This window comes from Corvus brachyrhynchos, unplaced genomic scaffold (genome assembly GCF_000691975.1).
Source record: "Corvus brachyrhynchos isolate BGI_N302 unplaced genomic scaffold, ASM69197v1 scaffold14, whole genome shotgun sequence".
NCBI lineage: Eukaryota > Metazoa > Chordata > Aves > Passeriformes > Corvidae > Corvus > Corvus brachyrhynchos.
Genome location: NW_008239110.1, coordinates 5,491,256 through 5,517,831, shown reverse-complemented (window position 1 = coordinate 5,517,831; position 26,576 = coordinate 5,491,256). Strand labels below are relative to the sequence as shown.

At 41.6% G+C, this 26,576-nt stretch overlaps 1 protein-coding gene across 1 annotated transcript in view; it reads left to right on the top strand.

Moving 5' to 3' along the window:
• The window catches only part of BVES (blood vessel epicardial substance), a 21,640-nt gene extending 4,770 nt beyond the window's left edge, over nucleotides 1-16,870 (top strand). Inside the window, exons 3-7 of the mRNA XM_008637744.2 lie at nucleotides 3,274-3,452; nucleotides 4,362-4,470; nucleotides 6,455-6,622; nucleotides 8,693-8,834; nucleotides 16,548-16,870. Of these exons, the coding sequence (XP_008635966.1) occupies nucleotides 3,274-3,452; nucleotides 4,362-4,470; nucleotides 6,455-6,622; nucleotides 8,693-8,834; nucleotides 16,548-16,672 (723 nt within the window). The 3' untranslated portion in view covers nucleotides 16,673-16,870. The remainder of the gene's footprint in view (nucleotides 1-3,273; nucleotides 3,453-4,361; nucleotides 4,471-6,454; nucleotides 6,623-8,692; nucleotides 8,835-16,547) is intronic.
• Nucleotides 16,871-26,576: the final 9,706 nt, after the last annotated feature.

The following is a 26,576-nucleotide window of genomic DNA, read 5'->3' as shown; positions in this document are numbered from 1 at the left end:
CACAAGCATGACTGGAGGAGCAGTCAGCTGTGCTTGGGAAGGGGGAATAGTCTGTTACAAGGGAGCCCATCTAAAACACAGCTCCAGTCTGCAATCTGATCGGTCTTTAAGAAAGTGGCTACACCTGCTTTCTCCTCACAGTATTACACACAAGAGGAAGATCATGAAACATGAACCATGTGCTGGTTAAGGGATTGGATTAACACTCCAGGGCCAAAACTTGCCCTCGTGTCTGTGTGCATGGTTTTGGGCTCAGAAGTCTTGGGAGCCACTTAAATTCCTTTTTCAGATGAAAATGTATTTCTTTAAGTTGCAGTGGTGATGTATTGAAAGAGGTGCAAATTAAATTGGTACAGCTGTTAAAAATGAAAGAGTTCCTGGAAAACATGTTGGTAAAACAAATAGTCATCTAGCTTTGTGGGTATATGGAATATGTTTTGAAATCAAACAGCTCAGGACAATCCTTAGCATAATACAATTTCTCTTGCAGGTTTCTTTTTAATCCTTGTTTTGTCTGTGTAGATGTCCTCTGAGGTATTAAAGATTGTGGCATAAGGAACATACAGGAAATTCTAAACCTGGATTCCATATGCATGTAGTTGCTGGTGGAATATATAACTAGTAATTGATTGTATGAAACCAGTGTAACTTTAGGTCAGGTGATGCACTGGACACAGTCAGTCCACGAGCCCTGATGTCGCACACCCACAAGAGCTGATGTCACATTTCTGATAGTCTTGGAATAATGTTGGTGACCGAGAGAAGTGCGTGAGGAATGGAGGAAGCAAATGCCACTCCTTTCCTCAAAAAGGGCAAGAAGGAGAACCCAGGGACCTGCAGCCTGGTCAGTCTCAACTTAATCTCTGAAAAGAAGGAATAGATAGTCCTGGAAACCACTTCTATGCACATGAAGCACAAGAAGGTAAACGGGAGTGATCAGCAAGGATTTACCAGGGGGAAGTCGTGCTTAGCCAGCCTGATAATAGATGGATGAGAAACTGATTGAATGGTTGCATCCAGAGGGTAATGGTCAAAGGTTCAGAGTCCTGATGGACATCAGTGACAAGTGATGTCCCTTTCAGGTCTGTATTGGAGCCAGTGCTACTTACTATCTTCATTTATGACATAGACAAAGGGATTGAGTACACCGTCAACAAGTTTACAGGTGACACCAAACTGAGTTGTTTGACACACCTGAAGGCTGGGATATCATCCAGAGGGATCTGGACAGGCTTAAGAAGTGGGCCAATGGAAATCTCATGAAATGTGACATGACCAAGTGCAAGGTGCTGCATCTGGGTTAGGGCAACCCCCAGTATCAACACAGGCTGAGGGATGGACACATTGAGAGCAGCCCTGCTGAGGAGGACTTGGGGGTGGATGAGAGGCTGGACTTGACCCAGAAATGTGCACTCAGAGCCACAGAAATCCAGCTGTATCCTGGGCTACATCCAAAGCAGTGTGGCCAGCAGGGTGAGGGAGGTGACTGCTCTGATGAGATCCCACTGGAGTGCTCTGGGATCCCAAGCACAGAGATAGAGCTGTGGGGAAAGGCTGGGAGAATTGTGGCCTTCCAGTACTTGAAGGGAGCCTACAAGAAGGATGGAGAGGGACATTTTACAAGGACATATAGTGACAGGCCAAGGAGGAATGGCTTCAAACTGAGAGTAGGTTTAGATGAGATATTAGGAATAAATTCTTTACTGTGAGGGTGATGAGGCATTGGAACAGGTTGCCCATAGAAGCCGTAGATGCACAATCCCTAGAAGTATTCAAGGTCAGGTTGAAGCTCTGATGCTACCTGGTCTCATGGAAGGTGTCCCTGCCCAGGGCAGAGGGGCTGGAACCAGGTGATCTTTAAGGTCCTTTCTAACCCAAGCCATTCTGTGATAACCTGCTATGATGAAATGACTGACCCAATAGCTGAGAATGGTGACTGTCCTCTACCTTGATTTCAGTAGGGTTTTCAACACTGTCTCATGTAAAATCCTGATAGAGAATCTGTTAAAGTGTGGCCTGGATAAGGACCCAGTGAGATGGATTGAAATCTGGCTGAATGGCTGGGCTGAGTGTAGTAATCAGAGGTAAGAAGTCCAGCTGGAGGTATGTACTACACAGACACTAGTGTGTGGTGTGTAACCTCAGGGCCAGTGCTAGTCCCAGTGCTGTTTGACATCTTCATTCATGATCTGAGTGGTGGGGAAGATGTGTACCCTGATGACACAAAACTGTGAGGAGTGGATGATAGGCCAGAAGGTTGGAAACCATCTGGAGGGGCCTCAGCAGGCTGGAGAAATGGGCCAACAGGAACCTCATGGAGTTCAACAGAAAGTGTGGAGTACTACACCAGGGGAGGAATAATCCTGTGCATCAGCACATGCCACAGACTGACCAGCTGGAAACCAGCTTTGTAGAAAAGGACCTGCAGGTCCTGGAGGAAGAGTTGAACATGAGTCAGAAACTTGCCTCTCTCTCTTACTTTCTACCATTTTTTCTTTGCTGTTTTTCCTTATTCTCTGTTCTGTGTTTTATTTTATTTTATTCATTATCTGAAACTTATTGTTCTAATTTGTCTTCCTCATGGCAAATATGCAGGCTTTATTCAAGCTGCCTCTGCTTTCAGGAAGGCTGTAATATTGTCTTGTCCCCTGCTTCCTTCATTCAGGGAAGATTTCCAGGCTTGGGATTTCAGCCAACATCCTTTCTCTCATTGCTGCTGCCTGCATTTGGGTGGGCTCTTAGATGTGGGATGTTCAGCTGGCAATGTTTTTGGGGGTTTTTTTCCCTCCCTCATCACATGTGGTTTCAATATATTTGGTTTGTTTTTCAGGATTTGCTTTTCTGCTGCAAGTAAGCCAAGAAGCTCAGGGATGAGAGAGGCTCCCAGGAGAGCCTGAGAGATAGCCAGAGTGACATGTGCGTGTGGTGTGAAAGACAACCTCATTTTTCTTCTCTGTATAATTCTTGCCCAAGTTCTATTCACTATTGCATCAACAGAAATCTCAGAAGGCTCCTTGTGTGTGATTTAATGTGCCACTTGGATGGAACAGCATTCTAAAGCACCAGTATGCCAGCCTGGCTAATTTTAGATAAGGTTTTGGTCACCCTGTCATAGGCAGTGTTTGTGGATAGACATCACACATTTACCACTTCTTTCCTTGCTTAAGCATAATAAAGCCAAAGATGTTCCTCAAGCTAAAGCATGTGTGCAGTCTTACCTGTTTTTATCTAATTCATCTGTGTTTATTGATGTCTCTTGTTTTCCCAATCTAGATCAAGATAGAGAAGGAGCTTAGCAGCCTCTACAAGAGGATGTTTGAACCTCTCCATGTGCCCCCAGAGCTCTTCCAAAGACTAACTGGACAATTCTGCAACATTCAGACTTTAAAGACAGGTCAAGCCTATGCAGCAGAAGATAAAACATCAGTTGATGAGAGGCTAAGCATCCTGAAGCTTGGGGACAGTCTTACGCTTTGTGTGACAGTTGAATAAATTAGAAAATCATTGAGGTTGTAATTGTTTGTAGCATGTTATGGTCTATAGTCAAATAGTCTATACTTATAGACTCTTTTGTGACACCATTTTCAGATGATGGTGATATCTTTTATTGGGAGCACATTGTGTATCCACTTGCATGTGCAGCTGCATGGATTTTAGTGGGAATTATACTTGTGTAATACCAAAGTCAGTGTCTTGCAAAAAAATGCAAGAGGTTTGTTTGGATCTTAGATATCTCAGTCATCTTCTCAGTCCATTCTCAGGTTTTAAGGTTAAAAGATGTGGTGCATGAGGGAAGGAAAAGTATCCCTCCGGTGGGCTTTAAAACAGCAGGCCTTTGGACTTGATTCATTGCACCTGTACATGCAAGTAGAGCGGGGCAGGTGCACTGCCCAGAGGCAGACAGAACCTGGGTGAGAATGGGTAAAATACATGCCCATGGCCAAGCTGTAATCTTGGAACTCATACTAAATTCTGGCCAAAATTTTAACCAGTTTCTGTTGGCAGCAACAGTGATGTCAGGCTTAATTGTTTTTTTACTCATTACCACAAAGCTACTTATCTAAGGGAAGCCTGACTCTGGTCTGGCTGTATAACACAACCTTTCTCATATTGAATAACAATGTTTTGTGGGTATGTGCCATGTTTGTTAATTCTCTATTTATCTGGCAGCCTGTTCTGCTTGGAATCAGTGGAGGTTTAGGCAGAAAACAGGGTAGCTCTGGGAGTGATATTCCAGAAGATGAACATATTTTTTCCTGTTACCTGCTGCTTTGTCATTGTCAATAGTCCTACCCAAATTTAGATTAAATTAATCAGCCTCCATGATTTTAAAATGTTGTTTCATACATCTTTATTTCCAGAATGAAGGTGTCTTATCGAGGGCATTTTCTACACAATATTTACCCCTGTGCCTTTATAGATTCTCCTGAATTTCGATCAACACAGATGAACCGGGGTGAGAAATTCCAGGTACATTTTGTTTTAAATGTCACTGCATATGGGCTGGTGAGACCACAAAAAAAAATAGAGGATAAATTTGATTAACAGTGAACTATTAGACTTGCATAATTTCACTAGCCTTCTAGTACAGGTGTTTGAAAATGGACCATATCAAGAATAACTTTTAAAATTAAGTGCTGTGAAGCAGTATTATGATGGTGTGCACTAAGCAGTCTGGCTTTTGCTATTCTGTTCTCTTTCACTGTTTCCAAGTTTATTTTGTGTTAAGAAATTGTTCAGGACAAATAATTGAAGAGGCAGTTTTGATGGAAAATGTGATGATATGAACAGGTCTCATCGCCAGTTAAAAAAAAAAAAGTGGGGAAAATCATTATTGTAATAATGAAAGTCTAGAAGTTCAGGCACTAGTAATTAGAAATTGGTATTTATAAAGGTGTATTAATACCTCTGTCATTTTGCAATTTGTTAAAGAAACATAAGCTGAACATTATCTCAGAATAAAAATATTCATATGGGGAACAATAAGGGTATATGTCTCTGGCAGTGTAATTATGCTGGTATATTAAATATATTTTATTATAGTTTGGGGGGATGGAATACTGTTAGAGAAGGTTTTTTTCTCCATAGAAATGGCTATTTTGCTACCTCTTACGTGATGTTCTTTAGCTAGGTATGTGTAATGACCAGACTGACTGACTGATGCATCCACACTGATACCGTGGCAGAAGGGGAGGGAGGCAGAGCGGTGCAGAATCTAAAATCAGTGATTGATGTCATATGTTCCAGTCAAACATTAGGCTTAGTGCCAGGGGGAGAGACTTGTCCAGATGCATTCATTTTGCAGCAGTGAGGCCTCCCACAGCCTGGCTGCCCTCTTGGCACAGCCCCTTTCTCTTGGAAGCAACTGGATACGTATCAGTCCCTCTCAAGGGAAAAGGGTCATGCCTCAGCTTCTGCCTGCCTTAGAAGTTACTGTAATCTGGAGCAGTGTACATCCTTTACTCGTGGGTTCTGCTTGTTGCTGCCATGTAAATACCAACAGCCTTGCTGTTTCAAGAGCACACGGATTCAGTCTTAAGGACCCCATCTGCTGGCAGTGCTGGCGAATTCTTCCTCAGATTGTGGGTTTATATTACAGTCTTTGGAGTTAAAAATCCATGGATATATGACAGTTTTCCATTATTTCTAGGACCCAATAGGTTTTTAATTTTTTTTTTCAGGATATAATGTTATCTTGTAAAAGCAGAGAGCACCTGATTTTGATTTTTTCATAGATGCCTGACTTCCCCTTGCAAAACATGCCCCTGGGTATGACCAGTGTGGGTTTTGGTGTGTCATTGCCCTCTGCTGGCACAGGGGGATGAACCTGGCAGGTCCAGCCTCCCATGAGAGAGGGGGCAAGCTCCCCTGTAAATACCCATAACTGGGTTATCAATAACTGAGCAAACAGAGCCGTGGCTCAACTGCTACAAGGTAGTACTTGTGGGATCAGCAGGATCAGCAGTTATGAGAGGAAGATGGAAATATTTTTTTTTAATCACTAAAAACTTTTTGATTGAGACCCTTGGGTGACACCAGTTGTTCCTGTTTGGTGACAGTGATGTAAAATAAAACCAAGCTACATATAGGGCTATTGCAAGTACTGTTATCACTACAGGACTGCCTTCATATATAAATTTCCTCTTACATAAATGCCTTTACGCTTTGGGAACTCATGAGAGATTTTTCCTGTGTTATTGTCCCCTAGGTTTTCTGAAAAACAAACTGGCTACACATATTACTTAAAAACACAATGATAAAAAATAGCTGAGAATTTTTACATTTGTAAATATCACATTCATAACAAAGGGATACCAAAAAGCTTGATGGCTTTAAGAGTTATTTTAATTGGAGGCAAAAATAAAATGGTATCACTTATTTAAAAGCATGTTTAAATGTGCTCATCTTAAAACATTTTCAAATGTGCTAATTCTGAGCATGTAATTTTTTTCAGGTCACTATTATTGCAGATGATAACTGCAAGTTCCTGTGCTGGTCCAGGGAAAGGCTGACTTACTTTCTGGAGTCTGAGCCATTTCTTTATGAGATCTTTAAGTACCTTATTGGCAAAGATATTACAAATAAACTTTATTCATTGAATGACCCAACCTTAAATGACAAGGTAAGCAGCTTAAGTTTTGTTTGGGAATTTTCCTCCCACACACAAATGTGTTTTTACTTCAATTTTAAATGCTCTTAAAGTACCTTATTTTAACCTGCTGCCACCAGCTGCTGTATGCACACTCATGGCCTTTGAGTGCCAAGGTGTGAGTCAGTGCCACATTTCTGCCATAGCAATATTGGTTAAAGTTAACACAGTAATGTACAAGAAAGCTGAGTAACTGAGATTCAGAAGGGATCAGCTTGTGGAAATATTTCTAGCTAGCTATTAGACATGATGGCCAGTAGCTAAAAAGATGCTTCTCCCTGGGTATCCTTTCTCACTAACAAATGAGTGCCTTTGTAAAAAGAAGCTTCAGAGTTTTTTTCTTAAAAATTTTTCTTACCAGGGGCAAACAATTATGTCATACTGATTACTAGTAAGAATAATTTCAACATGTTTTTGAGGGTTGCAAATGCAAGAAAAAAAGTAATCATTATGTTGATATGATGCAGTTAGTGGAAGGAATCATGAAATACATGTAATTTTATTTATTTGTATTTTATATGTAAACCATTAAGTGGTCTAACTCATTCTTTGCCTGTAGAGGGAGTGTGTTTTAGGTGTCCTGGTTAAGTGGTTTGGTGTACTCATGGATATATGAACCATCTTGGTTTACTTTCGTCTCCTTACTTATTCCTTATCATAACTTTGAAGAATTAAAAAATCCAACAAATTTTGCCCCTCCTTTGACTTAACATCTGCACACTTTAGCTTCACTGAGTCTTTGTTTTTAGTTGCAATAGTCACATAAATTTAAGATTATTGTAGCTGGTTGATTATAGTAAGTTTTGAAAATGTATGTTGTAAAAACTGAGTGAGCATTTGGGAAATTTGTAGTATCTTTTTATTCTTCCTAAAATAAAAATCCTGTTGCACGAGCTCTTCCTACATAACTTAGGATGAGAACTGTCAAAGAAATTCTTAATTTTCCCATTTCCAGCACTCTATGTTCATGTCACCTCTCACAAGCTTCACTGTCAAATATAAATATTATTGGTGTCTTTAATGCCTTTTAACTGGTGTCAATCTCATCATAAAATGTCGTGGTTGACTTCTGTACATAGGGGACAATGGAAATAAACTGAGTATTGATTATCCATATTTGAGATGGTAGTAAGAAGGTAAAACTATCAAATAATTATTTGTTGGAAAACAGAAAAGTATGAATTTATTTTGTAAGAAAGCTTGTGATTTTTCTCCTACCTAAGGAGACTTTCACTAGTGTTGAGCAAATAGTCATTCCTTTCGGCATGAAATAGGATTCTAGTTCCTGACTTCTAAAATTCAGTAAAGTGGAGTTATCCATTATAGTCTTGTCATTGATTGCCACCTTTCACATATACCTAAAATAGCATTCTGACTTGCAGTAATACCTAACGAGGTACAATGTATGGCTTCGTATAAATGTTATAGTACAAAGGCTTCTCAGGAAGGCTACTCAAAGCAAAATGGAAGCTCCTCAGACCATTTGACAGGCAGAGGATAATGCTCACCCGATGCATTTAGTCTGCAGTAGAACTGAGAGCCAAATGGTCATCTACTGGGAAGGAATGACATTCACCACTTTTCTAATATGATGAAATAAAAAGCCAGGAAAATGAACATGTTTCTGTTAAGGTATAAATTGCCTCTATATATAGCACGCTGTTTTGTTTAGCAAGGAGGACCACGTTCATCATAAAGACTACATGTAATTGCAGAGCATTGTACTTAAATAATGAATTACCAGATAATAAACCCCAAGCTTTCTGTAAGAAAATACATGAAAATTTCAGTATGAAAGCAAATTGAAATTGAATAATTAATGTGCAGTTTCATACTTGTCAATGTTCCAATTCCAGTATATTACTGGCATTTTCTATTGTCATTTAAATTCATTTACACTGCATAGAATCTTCTCCTATAACAATTTTCTTGTATAATTGCAGCTGAGACCAGAGCATCTATTACAAGGGAAATAGTAACTTTCCATTTTTATTTTAATTTGCTTGATATCTTTTTAAAAACAATAATTGTTTTCTTTGTTAGGCTTCAAAGAAGATTGATCGACAGCCCAGCCTTTGCTCCCAGCTCTCTGTGATGCAGATGAGGAACAGTATGGCCAGTACCAGTGACAGCGAGGATGGCTTGCAGATGTTCCTTCGTGGGACTTCCTCTGCATCCTCTCTTCGTGAGTGCTCAGAATAGTTGGTGCCAGTTTTGAACACGGCTTGGGTTGACCATTAGAGACTACTGCAGAACTCCTGTTGCCCTCTGTGGGCTCCCTCCTCTGTGGGAGCAGACTGTAGCTTTTTGGGTGCTGCTGTACATCAGCTAAATGAAGGGACCTTACCACAGGGCAGTCATTAGCTGCATGAAGCTTTGTGTGCTAAATGAAGATACCTCATATACATATTGGAAAAAGAGCCCAACATGTGTGGCAATAATCTTTGGCATAATATTTATGTTTAGACATAATATGGAATGTTTATAGTAATGGGGCAAAACTGAATGTACAGTGCCGGTCACAGTAGTATGTCCTTTGGTCTGTGACTGGTGCTTGTAGAAATTAAAAACCCAAACAAAACATTTCCCCTCAGCAACCTGGTGTTCTACTTTTCCTCCTGAGACAGTTTGTATTAGCAGGGTCTGGAGAAATGTGGTATATGTCAAATATTTTGATGTCACCTGGAAAATCTCCAAATATCCTCACAGGCTCTCCTCTCCAGTGCTTTGTATGACAGAAGTAGTAGAGAAGAGATGAAGTGAGAGAAGAAACCACATCTGACCATTTTGCTTCTATTCTTGTAATTTATTACTTTATGGAAACATTCTAAATTATTCTTTCTAGGCTTTTGCTGTCAGCTGTTTTTAGTTCACCTGAATCTAAATGTCAACATTAGCCTGAATTCTGAAAGCAGCCTTTGAATAAAAAAGCCACAGAGGATGCTAAATTTTTTCATTTGGCACAAGCTGTTAGTTTAACAGCATTTAAAAGGATCATACAGGATTATTTATTTTGATTTTGGCAATGTTACTTTTTAGTGATTAAAAGTCAAATATATGAGGAAAAAATCACTACCAGTTATTTGTTATGGTGAAAATCTCTGCTAAGAAGAGAAAATGTTTTCAAATATTTGCATTTTTCTGTTTAATTATCTGTTTTTCTTTGTGTTCCTCACAGTTCTCATCCAGGAACACCTTCAGACTTCGAGGGCCTATCTGGTTTTACTCCTTAACATTGGTGTAGTCTGCATGCCCAGATAGATAGAAGCAAAGGCCCTGCTAGTGCCTCCCCCTACTAGAACATCAAGGGTGACACCTGGGATATAGTTTGATGAAAAATCCAGTATTGTTTTCTTTTTCTCCTCCATTCCCTGCAAGGACATTCAGAATCACAGTACAGTTGAGGCAGTAAAGGACCTCTGAAAATCATCAGGTCCAAGCTCATGTCCAAAGCAAGATCAGCTACAGCAGGGCTATGTCCAGTCAAGCTTTGAATATTTCCAAGCTGGAAGATTTCACAGCCTCCCTGGGCAACATGCTCCAGGGACTTACCACCCTCACGGCGAAAAAATTTCCCTTATTGCAACTCATGCTTGCTTTCCTTCTTTCTTTAGTGCGTGCCTCTGAGAAGAGTCTGGCTCTCTCTTCTGTGTTGCCTTCTATTAGGTAGCAAAAGACAAGAGTCACATCCCCTGGGAGTCTTCTGTTCCTGAGACTGAACACACCCAGCTCTTGCAGCCTTTCCCTCACTGCTCCAGCCTCTGCCCATCTTGGTTGCACTCCTCTGCTCTCACTCCAGTATGTCCATGTCTTTCTTGTACAGGGAGGCACAAAACTGGACACAGCACTCCAAATCCTGCCTCACAAATGCCACATGGAGGGGGTTAATCCCTTTCATTGACCTGCTGGCTATGCTCTTGCTTATATGGCTCAATATATGCTGCTAATGTGGCCCAGTGTATGAATGGCATTCTTCACTGCAGGGGCAGTCTGCTGACTCACATTCCATCTGTGTCCACCAGGACTCCCAGGTCTGTTTCTGCAGCGCTGCTTTCCAAGCAGCTGGGGCCTAGGCTGTAATGCTGTGTAGGTGTGTCATGTCCCAGGTGCAGGGATTTGCCTTTCATGAACTTCTCCTTTCTGTCAGTTCTTTTCTCTTGTTTCCAATGGCCTGTCCAGACTCACTGCCCTACCCTGTCAGCAGTTTCCCTCACTACCTGGCTCTTGTTTGTGAACTTGGCTGGACTGCATTCCATCCCATCAACCAGGTCATTCATATCTTGAATATTATAGGCCTTGGCATTGGCCCTTGAGGACACTGCTGGTAACAAACTACCTGACAGCTGGATTTTGTACTGCTGTTCACCACCCTGTGAACTTGGCAGTACAGCAGATTTTCCACCTAAGCTGTAGTCCATCTATCCACTCTGTTTTTTACCCATTTTTCTGGAAGGATTCAGTGGCAGCCTGTGGAGGGCTGTGCTACCGTCCTGGTAAACAACATCCACTGTACTCCATTCATCCACAGAGCCCATGATCTCACCACCAAAGGTGGAAGGTGGTCAGATGCAATCAGCATCCGTGATGGCTTTCCCAGCCACCCTCCCATCCCCCGTGTGCTTGGACATGGCTTCCAGGAAGACTGGCTCCATAATCTTTCTGGGAAATGAATTTAGACTGATAGGTCAGTAGTTACCTGGGTGTTCCATCTTGCCTTTCATTAAAATGGCTGTCATGTTGGCATTTTCATTTATCTCCCCTGACTGCAGTCATCTTTCCAAGCTGATAGAGAGGGGCCTTGTGATTTTATCAGCCAATGCTTGGCACCCTTGGATGCAACCCATGTGGTTCCACAATCTTGTGTTCATCCTGTCAACTTAGTTGTTCCTAACTCAGTCCAGTTTTCCTGTCAGTCAAGCATCACTCAGTCTCTAGCAGTGGATGCAGAGCCCTAGCAGGCCTCAGGACAAACCTCTAAAGCAAAAAAAAACCCCAAAACAAAAAAGTTATATAATATCTCAGACTTTTTCATGTCCCTGTGTCCTGTGCTGTGTCCTGAGCTGTGGTCTTGCAGTTTCCCTGGTCTTTCTTTTGTTGCTGATTTATTTGTAGATGCCTTTCTTGTTGCCCTTCACTAGATCCAGGTCTAGCTGAGCTTTGGCTTCCCTCATTTCATCATCACATGCTTGGGACATGGTTCTGTATTTCTTCCAAGGAGCTCATCCCCACTTACACTGTGTGTGTGTGTTTGAGATCTCTCAGAACTTTCCTGTTCATCTATGCCAGCCTTTTGCTGTGCTTGCTCAACTTTCTGTACACTGGAATGGACTGTCCTTGTGTTTTGAGGAAGGTGCCCTCGAAGATCAACCATCTGTCCTTGGGTCCCTTTGCAGCCCACGTCCTATAGGTTCCTGCCAAGTAAAACCCTGAGCAAGCCACAGTCCCCTGTCCTGTAAGGTTGTAATTCCACTATTTGTCTTGCACACTGGTCAGTATCTTAAACTCCACCAGTTCCTGGATGCTGCAGCCAAGATTACCAGCAGCCTTCAGCTCCCTGATGAGTTCTTCCTTGTTCATCAGTGACAGGTCCAGCAGAGCGCCTTCCCTAGTTGACTCATCGATCACTTGTGTGAAGAAATGGTCTGCTACGTTCCAGAAATCTCCTGGACTGCCTGCTCCCAGCCCTGTTGCCTTTCCAAATACTGGGGTGGTTAAAATTCCCCACGACTACCAAGGCCTGTGATCCAGTTGTTGAAAGAAGGCTTCCTTCTACTTGGTCTTCTTGAATCTGCTCTTCCTGTAGCAGATTCCTGCCATGAAGTCTCCTGTGTTGGTCTGTTCTCTGATCTTTACCTTTAAACTCTCAAGTGGCTTTTTACCTGTTCCATGCACAACAAAGTTCCATGAAATTGAAGCCACTCCTTTGCATAGAGAGCCTTTGGTTGAATTTGCACGCTCAGATAGAAATTGTAAAACAAATGTGTTTGTGTGATTAGTTAGAATTAAAATGTCTCTTCCAGGCTTAACAGCAAAACTCTTACACGAGTATTTCAGCTTTGGGAGAAAGTAATTGAAGCACATGACAAGTTCAGTTGTAATTATGTAAATTCCCAAGATGCATTTGTGCTTAGCACATTCTTGATAAATACACTTCGCTCTGTTGTACTTTTCCTTGGTTTGTGTACCTTTTTTTGGTATACAGGGTGTGCTTTCCCCAAGAGAGAGGAGTTTATGTGTCTTTTATGTTCTGAAATTCCTTGGCCCAGCTGAGGCAGCAGCCTCCCAGGTCCAATACTTTCCCTTACTTTTGGGGAGACAGAGGGATTGCCCCTACACCAGTGCAACATACGCTTGGGAAATATTTTTATTTATTTCTTCTTTGCATTTTGATTGTGAAATTTCTGACTTCTGTAAAAGGTTTGTTTATCTCCTTGAACTGTAATCCTTCATTCTTTGTTTTTGCCAAGATAGCTTGTTAGTTATTCCTGGGTACTGTCATTGTCAATGATGGGTTGCTACCAAGGTGAGCTCTGCTTAAAGATTTGTATTCAGTGTGGATCGTGGCCATGTATGCACTTCTTTTCAGATCACAGGGAAAACTGAACAAAAAAATCTGCCATTTACATTGCCACTGCTGTGTTTTCAAAAATCTCCTGGGTGCTCTCAGTACAACGGTTGGGGTATTTTTTTGTCTGTTTTTTAAGATTTAGTATAAGGCACATGCTGAGGCTTACAGTCCCAGTGCTATTCCCTGGACCCTCCTTCTACAGTCATACATTTGTTTATTTAGAACAAGCAAACACAATCCAAAATCCTCAGAAGATTTTGTGAGAAACATATGGAAATGAAAAACTTACTTTTTTTTTGTTTAGTTAGAATAAAAAATGAGTGAAAGGAACTTATCTGTACAGGAACTCTATGGGAATACTGTCTTGTCAGTGCTAGGCTATTGCTGTGTGGACAGAAGCCTCCTGTTACAAATGTAATATTTGACTACTACAATATAAATAAGTTTTCTTCTATTTTCCACATTTTTTGAAAAAATGAGCATTTGTATTTTTGTATAATCACAGCTTTTGAAATTATGCTTTTATCAGTGCTATAAACAATAAGCTTTGGCTCTTTTTCTCAAGAAATTAATACTAAGCCTTTTTCAAAGTGTTTAGTAATAAAAGAGTTACAATTACTAATTAGTAGATCCCAAACTACAATTACTAACAAAAGTATGTTTTGAATTTAATTAACTAAGAAACCCAACTAACTGTTTGCTTTTATATTAAGGAAATAACCAACAAGAGTTCTATAATGCTTACGGAGTGAGTCGTTTGCAGCATGATGTTTTCTGTTGATAACATCACATTAACTCAGCAGGCATCCTCAAAAAGGTACTAAAGTGGGGTTTGTTTATCATGTGACACTTGTGCTTGACATCCATGGTCCATCTATATGTAATTCATGAGTAAGTGAAATAGATGTATCTCTTTTTCCAAAATTTGAATTAAGTAAAAGTAGTTCAAGCCTAGTTTCACCCGACTTTCAGTCCTTTAAATAGTATTTTGGTATTAGTTTCTATTCTGTGATTCTATTGCTTGACAGCCATTCACATATTTACTAGAGATACAGTCTCTTTTTCTGTGGTGCTTGTTTAAGATAGCTCAGACTTTCTGGTCTATGTATCTGTATTTGTTAACTTCTAAGCTGAGCAGGAGTGTAGAAAGGTTTTGGTTTGGTAATGCTTTGAGTGGTATAATCAAGTTATGTTCTCCCAGTCTGTGACTCATAAAAGCAGGATTTGGTTTCACAGGAATTTTAATATGTATTTTGGTTTAGGCCCTCAAGAAAGGGCAACAAAATGTAGTGAAAGGAAGGTCTGACTCAGTCACCTGAACATCCATCCAGCATTGGATAGTGGCATCAGTAGACAAAATTTGTATTTGGGGCAAATAAGAGCATGTCTTTGAAACAAGCAGGCTGAGAGAATTAGACCTTATATTGGATCCTGTTGTACAAATTCATGGCTGCTTACTTCTGTTTTCTGGAGAGAGTTAAGTACTTTTAAACAGAAGAAAACTATTTTAAAAATAGCAATAAATTACACTGAAACACAAACCCCTTAAAAAAATAAGCTGGAACTGTAATTCAGCATTTTCAGGCACCCTTTCACCTTTGGTCTCCCAGCAAAGTCAATTTTATATCCAAATGTACCCACAGACTTTGGATGGGGCACATTAGCCAGTTAATTGATTTAGTTATCCTTTGTTTAGGCCATAAAACACACCTGTGGGAAAAATGTTTAACAATTTTGGTATCTAAAAATGTGTTTGAGTAACCCTGTATCATGGCAGTTTAAGTTGTTTTTGAATGTCAGAAGAAAATACTAATACATTTTTAACATAAAAAGTTCTAAAATGCCAATTCCAAACTGTCTTTGTGAATGTGACTTAAAAATGCAGTATTATCATAAGTTGCTGGTGTTGCCTGCAACTGTATTTTGTTCTGTGTGTAACACATACAGTGCAAATGAGTCTTTCCTCATAAGTGGGCTTCCTTAACACAGCATTTTACTGTATATCTGATAAACCTTTGTAAAAATAGGAGTGTGTTACGGCTATCAGTATTTTTTTCAAGAATACTTTAATTTTTAGCTTGTATGCAAACAGTCTGTTAGCAAGACCTTTATCTCTTGCTGTTTTCTTCTCAAATGCCTGCTGTTTTCTTCTCAGAATCTTTCATAATCTTTTTGGTCATCATGTATTAGCTGAGGTTTACAACCTCATACTGTTGTGGTGGTCTAACTCTAGAAGAGGGTACTGAGAGAAAAACACCTCCACATGGAGATGCAATTTCAGACTGAACAATGGAAAATCGAACTGTTCAACTGATGTCAAAGCAGTTCTCTGGTCTGGCCCTCATGCTGAAAATTTAACTGCAATAGAGGTAGTTTGCAGTGGTAACTTGTACAAAAACTCCATTTAATGTCTTGCCGGTAATAGCTGTGGCGTGAGCTCTGCTCTGGCAGACAAGTTGCTGCTTTTCTAAAAGGCAGTTTTGTTGCAGTGAAATCACTGTCAGTCAAAAGTTATGTGGCCTTTGCCTGTAAATCTTGTTTTCTCAGTGGTTGTTTATCTTGTATAAGTTTTACATTATCATACTGTGTAAAACTTACGAAGATGTGTCAGAGAAGGTTTAGGTTGGATATTGGGATAAGGTTCTTCACCCAGAGGGTGGCTGGGCACTGGCACAGGCTCCCCAGGGAAGTGGTCACAGCACCAAGCCTGGCAGAGTTCAAGAGTGTTGTGTCTAAGTGTTTGGACAATGCTCTCAGGCACATGGTGTGACTCTTGGCGTGTCCTGTGCAGGGCCAGTAGCTGGACTTGATCCTGATGAGTCCCTTCCAACTCAGCATATTCTATGCCTTTCTGCTTTAAAGGCAGTTGTGGCTTTGATCATGTGCCCACCTGAGGTTTCCTCAGTGCACTGAGAAACTTTCCCCACAGCCAGGCAAGTGTGCAGATGTACATACCTTCGTACTTGGGGCAGCCATTCATGTTGCTGTAATTGAATGGAGATGCGTCTGTGGGTGAGTGTAATGGTGAGAAAATGACCTCCAGGGAACAAGCAGTGGGCACCTTGTACAGTCAGGGTTTGCACTGAACTTAGGGAGAATGCTGTGTCTGTAGTTAGCAACAGGCACTGCTGGTTCATAGCAGCTTGGCTGTCCCGTGTCTAGAATTTCCTGGTGCCCGTGGCCAGATAACAAATAAACCTTCACTTAGAAAATCCTCTCATGAAGAAACTAGGGCAGGATCACCAGATTGTGTCCACTTTGTCACAAACAGGTGTATGTAGCAGGTGTATGCTGTTAAATTAACTGGTAGTTTCTTTGTAACTGTAACAGGCCCAGGCCGGACATCTCCGTACCTGAGGACTTCGGCAAAGATGAAGCCGATAGAAGAAAGCGTTGAAGATGATGTCTTTGAAGCACCGTCTGCTGATAAGCTTGAACTCCAGCGGCTGCCTTAAACAGTTGTGTCCTCAGGTGTATCAGAGCTTGCACAAAGCTCCAGAGCAAAAGGAAGGAGTTGAATTTGGGAGCAATCCGAAAGCTACACCCACCTCTCCATGTTTGAATTTACTGCAGCATATGCCAGTGGCTTCTAGATGGAAATGTCATGTTTTATTTTACTTCTAAATAAAATAAATAAAAACTTGTGTGGGTTTTTTGTTGCTTTTTTGGTTGCTTTATTTCTACTTTGCCTTTTGCCATTATAAATTTAGTATTATGTTGCTGACTAGCCTGAAATTTCTAGACTTACTTGGCGGAGAATATCTCCAGTTTAATTTACCTACGTTTCTTTGAAGTCTGTATCTTAGTGTTTTCAGTGGGAGATTTTGCAACCCTGTGTCCAAAGCCATGTTGCTGTTACCGACCATCATTGTTGTGACAGTCTCATGTGAAAAACACACACAATCTTCTGCCTCTAATTTTTTTTTTTTTAGGTATTTGCCTCTAGTGTCTCCCAATCTCACCACTTGACTCTACAGTTGTAATAATGAATTCAATTTTAGTTTTTCCTGGCCAAAGATTTTAAATTTAATGTGGCCTTTTCAACTTTAAATTTTTCTTCTTTAGGCAACTGTATTATACTGAACTCCATGATTTTCCTTAGCCTTATTTATGGACTGACTGAGCTGTTCTGAATTAACCTTCCCCCAAAGTAACACACAAATGACACTTGATGTAGGAAATTCTGTTCAAACCCCCAAACTGGGTACCTGCAAGTTTAGTAAAGTACAGTCTCATAAAGGAGACAGTCGGAAGCTTTTACAAGAGGCACTTGTATCAGTCCTGTTTGTGATATGTGGTGACGTACTAACTTTGACAACTCTTGAAAATCGTGGAACAAATAGTATATTTTAACTAAATATAACAGAAAATAGCTACTTTTCCATTTATTGAATTGCACAAAATTGATACATAGAATAACAGAAGTTTGGTGCCAATTCTCAAGCAAGATAATAATAACTATGTTAGTTTACCAAAAGTGATACATTTTACTACCTGAAACTGCATACCTGAAAATTTTTATAAAATCGATAGGAAATAAGATTACTTGATAAACACAGAAAATCAGCTGTAGCCCAGTGCTCAGGTGTCAGGTGTGCAGTGGCAGAGCTGGTGAACCCCTAGACCTCAATTAATGTAAAGAAACATGCTAGCCATGATCCACATGATGTTTCTACAGGCTGAAAAACAGCTCCCTGGTTCTAGTCCATCACGGATATTTCAGTAAATGGCAAGTGTAGAAAAGGTTAATTCAACAACCAAAACTCTTTCAATAGTATGAATGTATTTTAGATAACCCTTGTTTTGAAATAGTCATTTTGTAAACAAGCCCAATGTATTTAAATTCAAAAAATATAATTGTTGAACTGGTATGCAAATACGAAATGCCTTCTTTTTTTTCCTATACTATTTCCCTTCAAGAAATGAGGACAATTGAATTATAATCTCCTTATGGAAAATAGGCTACTTTACTTGATATATGCATTAGTAAGCAAAACAAAGATCTAACAAAAGAAGTGATTTAGTAAAAAAAAAAAAAGCAATACTGATACAATAAAAAGGCAAGGGCTTGGTTCTTCAGTAAATTTTTGGCATCTAGGTAGAGCCTAATTGCAAAAGTACAGGCTTGGAAAGTATCTTTGAAGCAATTTCTAGAGCAACATTGTGCATGACAGGCTATCACATATACATTCACAAATCGTCTGGATGGAGTTTCGGGAAGTCAAATTGTAAAGACACAACCTTATTACTGGAATTACAACAGTTACCCCAATTATTCTCTCAGAAATGTTGTAGCAAGTGCTTCTGAATAAAATGCTGGCTTTGCATCTCTGATGCCATGTTGGTCACAGCTGCTCCTGCTTAAAGGGGAATGGGTTTTCAGTACTTAGGGGATTAATAAAGGAAGACAAACCATCCTAGTTAATTAGCCCTGACATGTAAACTTCCTGAGAGCATGCCGATGATAATATGAAAGTCATTAGAGAGTGCAGAGATGAAATACAGAGCAAAAGTTGCGGGATCACTTGGTATTGATTGCAATATAGTCGCTGTACTCTTTTTTTCAGTAAGGAGAGCAATGTGGAGTGGCTCAACAACACTGCAAAAGTTGATGAACTCTTTTTGGGCCCTTTAACAGAACAAAGTACTTTTCAGTTGATAAAGTTATTATGACTACAGGTAGAACAAAGCATTTTCAGTGAGCTTAAATGTTAGCTGGATTTTAATTCACAAGAATATTTACTTATCATTTAATGCACATAAAATAATTTACAAATCTAAGTTACAGCTGTGCCATGCCATGCCTGTGTGTTGGTTAAATACCTTTTTAAAGCCTTGAGAACTTTATTTTCCAGAAAACTCTTTAAGACCCCTAAGTCAAAGGCGAAGTAGATATTAGGGCTTTGCATAGGGATGAGTGTAAGTATTATTACAACCTCCAGTATTACACCTACTGTAGCTGACTACTGCTCAGTCACTGCAATTTACCATGCTTGAATTAATCCTTAGCTTTCCCCTGGGGGATTAATATCTGTTACAGCCACATCCTGATTTCCTGTGCAAAGTGCTTTTGGGATAACAGCTCCCTGTCATCCTTCATAGCAAAGAACAGATCAAAGGCAGTGCCTCTTGACATGCATCCACTTGTACGCTATTCCATCAACACTCTTGTGTTCGCTGTCACTCAGTGCTCCATCCTGTTCCAGAAAACTAAGGAATGTAATAATAGTATAGACATTGTCTGCCAAAATACTGTGAAGAAATATGAATCTTCTAAGATTTTATATGTCTGTTCTCCTGCAGTTTTTTCCAAAATAATTACCCTGATCACACCACCTTCTGGAGTTTCACTTTGCACTTTTTTTTAACCTTTCCATGTACTTGGGCTTCTCTCCAAATCTTTATGAAAAGCTTTTTCTCTAAAACCTTTTTGTGGCCAAAAATTTCCAGGGTTCCATCACTCATGTCTACAAGTACTTTGTTAGGCTTTCAAGGGACACTTCATGACGACTACAACTCGCTTAGAAAACCAGAGATCTATGTTTTTCTCTGCATTTCCTCGTTTAATTTTTCAAAAGCTGACATAGGTCCACAAAGAGACACGAGAGGAGGGAATCCATTTCAAAAAGCTGCAAATTTTATCTTCCAGTCAAGTCCATAACCTGGTTCCTTCAGCTACTTCTCTGTGCAGGTGTACTTAGGAAAGCTGGCAGTGACACAGTTCTTTGGCTGGGTTGCTGGCTTAAGCCTTACAGAGGGCAGCTAACATAGCTGCTCCAGCTAAACTGGACTTGGCCTGATCTCTAAGTGCTTTGGGATGAGCGTGGAGGCATGAGGCATGCAGTCACTTTCAGGAGAGACAAAAACCTGCTCAGAGGCAGGAATTCAAAGGCATCTTTTTAAACAGCATTACTGTTTTGTGGGCATTTTCCCATCACACCTCCACCATTTCCCTTTCCTGGAGCACATCACCACTGGCCTGTGCCCAAGCACAGTCAGGACTGAGCTCTGAGCTGGGTTGGGGAAAGCAGCTTTCTACCTCACCATTGGGAATGTACTAGGACCAGTGGCAACAGGGGAAACCCAGGCGAAGACAGCTGGTTCATTTGGCTGGGTGTGAGGAAAGAGGAGCGAGAGTCAGCAGGATAAAATCAGCATACAGGTGTGTAAGAGATGATTCCCACCAACCCCCCCCCACCCCCCGGGATGATCCCCGGCAGCCACCTCACCACCCCTCCGGAGAAGAAAGAGAGCTTCCCGCGGTTTTTCCTTTCTTAAACAGGTAATCACAGAGAGCTTACACAATTGTCTAATTGGGCTAGTAACCTGCCCATCGTCAGAGACCTCAGCGATTGGCTCTGTGCCAGACATAGATGCTTCAAGCAGCTTTTCTCCCGCCCACTAAAACCAGGCTGTGCTAAACTAACACAATTAGCAGCAGGCAAAAGGCTTGTACTGCCATAAATTATCGTTCTATTTGGAGGAATAAGTGCCTAACAGATTACTGCTTCTTTGACTTAGAGTGTATTAGATAGAAAATGTTTCTTTTGTGCACAGGGTATGTTGTAAAACATTCACAGAATGTGAAAGTTTAAATACAAATCCATACTTAAGTGTCAAAGGGGAAATTATATTACTTATACAGAAAAAGGAAAAAAAAAGTAGAGTTTGTTAAAAAGCTGCGGGTTTGTTTTGTGGGGAAAAAAAGGCTCCTCTCCTGGTGTGTCTTCGACATCCTTTAATTGCTTAAACCTAGTACTGTGATCTCTATTTGAAGAGTAAAAGACCAAGAAAAGCAAGTAAAAGACCAAGAAAATACACTTTTAATATGTGATTCCTGGAGAACTTGAGATTCTTAGCACTGCAGCAAATGTCTACTCCCTCTGCTTCCTTTTCCTAGCAAAGGGGATCTGAATTTTTGCAGGTGAAAAACCAACAGACAAATAAAGGCCCCTAAAATAACAAATCTGTAACAAGATGAGTGGGGTTTGTTTTCATGTTTTGTTTTAGTGGGCTGAGAACCCTGGTTTTCTTTGCAGAACAAACATTTTGGGTTCAGCATATTTAGTTTGTACCCTAAATGTCACATGAACACACAGGTGGTATCTATCCGTGGGTTATTACCACAGAATTTTTCTGTGATGTTCATTTAAATCAGACAGTTGGAGCTAATTACAGTTTGTCCACAAGTTGGTTTCGTTGCATTCAGCTCAAACCAGCTTCTTTTTACATTGACTACCTTAATGGATGGAGCCTGCTTTTAAATTGTATCTCCACTCATCGCAAACCTCTCAGAAAACTAGTTGCTTTCTGAACGTTGCCTTAAAAATGGAAGCAGCAAAGAGAACTGAATTGGTACCTTTTCTCTGTGGCAGGTACCTTGCCAGGGTCAGGGAAGGTGAAGTTGGGAGACTGTATTGTGGCCGAGCCTGTCCCTAAACTGATTCTAGAGTGCACTCAGCCAGCACAAGTGTTTCTTCCAGTGCAGCCCAATGGCATGAACGCAGATGAGCTCAGATTGTCTGTCGGTCACTGCAACAGAAATGAGTTGTGTGCAAGAGCACCCTGGAATTTGTGCTGTTTTGCTCATCAGAGGACAAATCTTAAAAATTGCTCTTGTTGGAAGACAAGAATGCAGACAAACAGCAGCCTCTGCTGGGGAGAAACTTCCCATGCTTTTTGCAAATGCTGTCAATATCAGTGGGGAAGCCAAAAGAAAAAAAACCAAACAATTGGAAAGATTTGGCATGGATTTGGCAGAGGCTGTGGTAGTGTATGCAAGCTTCAGGCTTGGGGATGAGCCAGATGAGCTTAGAATATGTCTTCTGGTGCCAAAGTAAGCAGTGGAGGCAACATTGCTCTAGGCTGGGGTGCTTAAGTATAGTTGTGATCACAGACTTTTGGGGGAAACTACTAAAGTGAACAGAATTGTGCTGATACGCGGCACATCTGTAACTGCCCCTGCACAACTTTCCCAGACAGATGTTCCCATTAAAAAAACACAGAGACACAACAGTGCACCACAGGTAACAGTGCCACTTAAACCTCACATCTCTCGTCCTGATTCTTGTCTTCCTCTTGGAGATGCTGTCTCTGCCTCTCTGAGATAGGTGCAGTAGAGCCTACTGAGGAAAGACAAGGAGAAAAAAAATCAACTGTGCAGTAAACTAATCCTGTCATGGAAAGAATGATTGCTCAGCTGTTTGTGTCTTAAAGCAGCTGATCTGAGTTCTGCTCTTGTCCAGCATCATATTTATCATGCTATACAGTGCATTTAGAAGCACTAAAAAGTGCTGACTGCTGAAATGAATGGAAATCCCCAATAGAGTCAATCTGAATAAAAGGGAGATGCTGTGTATAAATATCATGAGAAATATTTTAATGGCTCCTGCAGTGAGGAAAAAATTATTCTTCTTTTCCAAAGGGGGAATGTGTCACCTCTGATATTTGTGGACCATTTGGTAGCCTGGTTTTGATGCATCCAAACTTGTGGGCTACTGGCAATAGTTTATTACAAATACTTTCTATGGGTAATCTGATTTTCCTAGTTCTTCATAGCGGGTATCTAAACCCAGAGGTGGTGACTCAGTGCAGGAATAATAAATCACATTCCTGTTGGCTGTGTGAGTGTAGTTTTGATTTCTGGTGCAGGTACTGCTATGTGGGAACTCAAGACCACTTTTATAATTGTTGAAGTTAGTGGTTTCAGGAAATAGTTTTTGTGTAAAAAACTTAGAAGAACTCGTATCATAAGAAGTTAAAGGGGCTGTTAGACATATCTGTACATGTCAAGTACTAGCTCTAATATGAAATGTACAGGTAAGATCTTCTCCCAGGACTTCAGAGAAAAAGTGCAATTGCCCTATGACTATTAATAACAACAACAGCAAAATTGTACATTGAATTAAAATTAAAGATACAAACAAGGCAGCTGAGTAGCTCTGAAAATTCACAAGGGAAGTACCTTGCTATATAATCTGGAGAAATAAAGCAGTGCACTATAAAGAGACTTGGGGTATATGAACAGTTTTCCTGAGACCCTGAGCAAACCAAGTGATAACCAGAGAATGAAGTGCAGGAGCAGAGATTTCCAGACCTGTGGTCTCCTTGCTGTGTCACTGCAGGTGTGGTTCACCAAGCCCACTTTTTCAGAAGGGATTGGCACGTTCTGGAAGTTGCTGAAGCTGCACTTAAGACATTTCAATCCTTTTCAGGGAAGCAGGGGCTTGTCCTCCGTGCTGACCTGTGACCTGGCTGCAGGGGCCTTGCTGAGAGCCAGTGAATAGCAGACAGGGATGAGACGGAGTAATTACGGTGGGTGAATGGGGAAAATAAAGATGGACTCCTTTCTTCTTTTACCTCAAATAGAGGAGCTAATTTAGGGAACCTTTCTAACAAAAACTCACAGTGACCCAAATCCTTTCCCCTTTGACTCAGTGGGGACAAAGGCAGGCTCAGAAGCAATAGGTTAGATGGACACTTAAGAGGCACTGGGTGATGCATGCGGGTGGACCCTGGCAGCGCTGGCACGGGCCTGGGAAGCTCTACTAGGGGCTCCGGGTGACCCCAGGAGCCCCGTGGCTGTTGGGACCTGCCAGAGTCTCTCTGCAGCAAGAGGAAACCAATTGAAAGAGACTCTTGACCTTCTTTATTCTTCTACTAGCCCTTTCTTCTTGTATCCTGTCACTTCACTTAGGCTTTGTGCTGGTAGTGTTCCAGGAAATGGATGATTTTGTTTTGATTTTGAGTGAGTATAGCATGTCCCTGTGTGACTCATGAGGGTGACAAGGTTTTTCTGGTAACTGCTTGTAGCTCTTAGCTGCAAGCTAATAAATACCTTGTGCTACTTAGGGACTCAAGGTCTGTGCTGATTGGTGCATTTTCTTCCACTACCTTCCCTGTTCCTGCTGTGTCTATGTCTCACTGTAGTGCTTCAAATCCATGTAAAAAGAGGCAGGTAGACTATTTTCTCTGAAAAAATTAATCTGTAAATTGGTCCTAACCTGCTGTTGAAAACAGTGTTGATGCTGTTGATTTGAAAAATTTCTTGTTTGTAGACAAAAATACCTGTTTAAAACCTCAGAGATAGGTCAGCATATTGTCATTCCCAGTCCCAAAAACCTACCAGTTGCCAGAGTGCTCAGAAAACGTTCATCTTGCAGAAAAATTGTGAAGAACCCTAGGCCCACCTTTGCTGCTTTGTCAAGCTGAACAGCAAGAAATCATGAGCAGACAAAATAAGGGAGGCTTTACACCACTACCTGTAGAGATGCTGCTGTCTGGTCAAACAGCTGGAACAACAGCCCCTCCCTTGTTGTTCTGGGAATCTGTGGGAGGTTTCTAGGAACAAGTTTTTACCTTCCTCTTTGCAATTCATGGCCCTCATGCAGCAGGACTGTGGTGACTCCCATGCAGAGCGCAGCACCCAGAGGAAGGGTGTTCTGCAGAGGTGGCTGTTTCTCAGCAGTACTGGCTCAAGGTGAAATATCCTCAGCCTCTCGTGACTTTGGGCAGTGGGGTGTGTTGACCCAGCTAGACACCAGGTGCCCACCAAAGCTGCTCTATTACTCCCTCTTCAGCTGGACAGGGGAGAGGAAATGTAATGAAAGACTCATAGGTTGAGATAAGGACAGGGAGAGATCAATCTCCAGTCACTGTCATCGGCAAAACAGATTCAACTTGGGGAAATTAGCATAATTTATTACCAATCAAATCAGAGTAGGGTAATGAGAAATGAAATCTAAAACCAACTCCCCTACAATCTGCCCCCCGTCCCCTCCTTCTTCCTTCTGGGCTTAATTTTATTCCCGAAATCTTTATGTCTTTCCTGCCAGCAGTGCAGGGGAACGGGGAATGGGCATTGTGGCTTGTGGTAGGTTCATCACAGGTTGTCTCTGCTCCTCCTTTCTCCTCAGGGAGAGGACTCCTCACACTCTTCCCCTGCTCCAGGGTGGTGTCCCTCCCATGGAAGACAGTCCTTCATAAACTTCTCCAGTGAAGTGAGTCCTTCCCACAGGCTGCAGTTGTTCATGAACTGCTCCAGTGTGGGTCCTTTCCACATGGTGCAGGCCTTCAGGAACAGAGTGCTCCAGTGTGGGTCCTCCATGGGGTCCCAAGTCCTGCCAGCAAACCTACTCCAGCATGGGCTTCTCTCTCTACAGGGCCACAGGTCCTGCCAGAAGCCTGCTCCAGTGTGGGGTTCTCATGGGGCCACAGCCCCCTCTCGGCATCCACCTGCTCCCCCATGGACTTCCATGGGCTGGAGGGGCACAGCTGCTTCACCATGGTCTTCACCAAGGGCTGCAGGAGAATCTCTGCCCCAGGCCTGGAGAACCTCCCCCTCCTTCTTCACTGACACTGGTGTCTGCTGAGCTCTTTCTCTCACATGTTCTCACTCCTTTGTCCAACTGCAGTTGTGAAGAGTACTTTTCCCCTTCTTAAATCTGTTATCCCAGAGGTACCACCATCACTGGGCTCAGCCTTGGCCAGCAGCAGTTCTGCCCTGGAGCTGGCTGGCATTGGCTCTGTCAGACATGGGGGAACCTTACAGCAGTTCCTCACAGAAGACACCCCTGTAACCCCCCTGCACCCCAGACCTTGCCAGCACACCCAATATGGGCAGGGGAACAAGGCTGTAGCTTTTAGTATTCAGGTCATGAGCCATCAGGAGAAACAACCCCAATCCCTGATCTGAAAATGGAGCATTACTGAAACAGATGGAAGGACACCTGAGCCTATTGCTGCTCTTTGAAGCCCCCTGATAGGCTGTCTCCAAACTCCAGGAGCTGCCACTAATCCTATTTTTTCCAGATTCTTTGGTCAGAGGGGCTAGCAAACCTTGCCCTTTTTCTCCTTTTTTTTCATTTTCTTTTTCTTTTTTTCTTTTTTTCTCTTCTCTTCTCCTCTCCTATCTTCTCTTCTCTTTTCTCTTCTCTTCTCTTCTCTTCTCTTCTCTTCTCTTCTCTTCTCTTCTCTTCTCTTCTCTTCTCTTCTCTTCTCTTCTCTTCTCTTCTCTTCTCTTCTCTTCTCTTCTCTTCTCTTCTCTTCTTTCTCTTCTCTTCTCTTTTCTCTCTTTTCTCTTTTCTTTAATCACCTGATGCTGATGCTGAAACCCTATGTCTGTTCCTGCAGTTCTTTTGCTTTAATTCCCCTTGGCTTTTGCTGACAGAAAAACAGATCCTAGGGCTCAGGGACTGCTGGTGTGGCGCTTGTGCCTGTCCCCTTCGCCCTCCCACACTGCTGCAGCAGAGCAGAGGGGCTCTGTGGGGGCAGCCTCTGCTCCTCTCTGCTCAGCTTTGTGCAAGACAGCTGCTTTTCAGAAACTCTCAGGCTTGAAACTCCAGAGGAGGTACGGTTCAG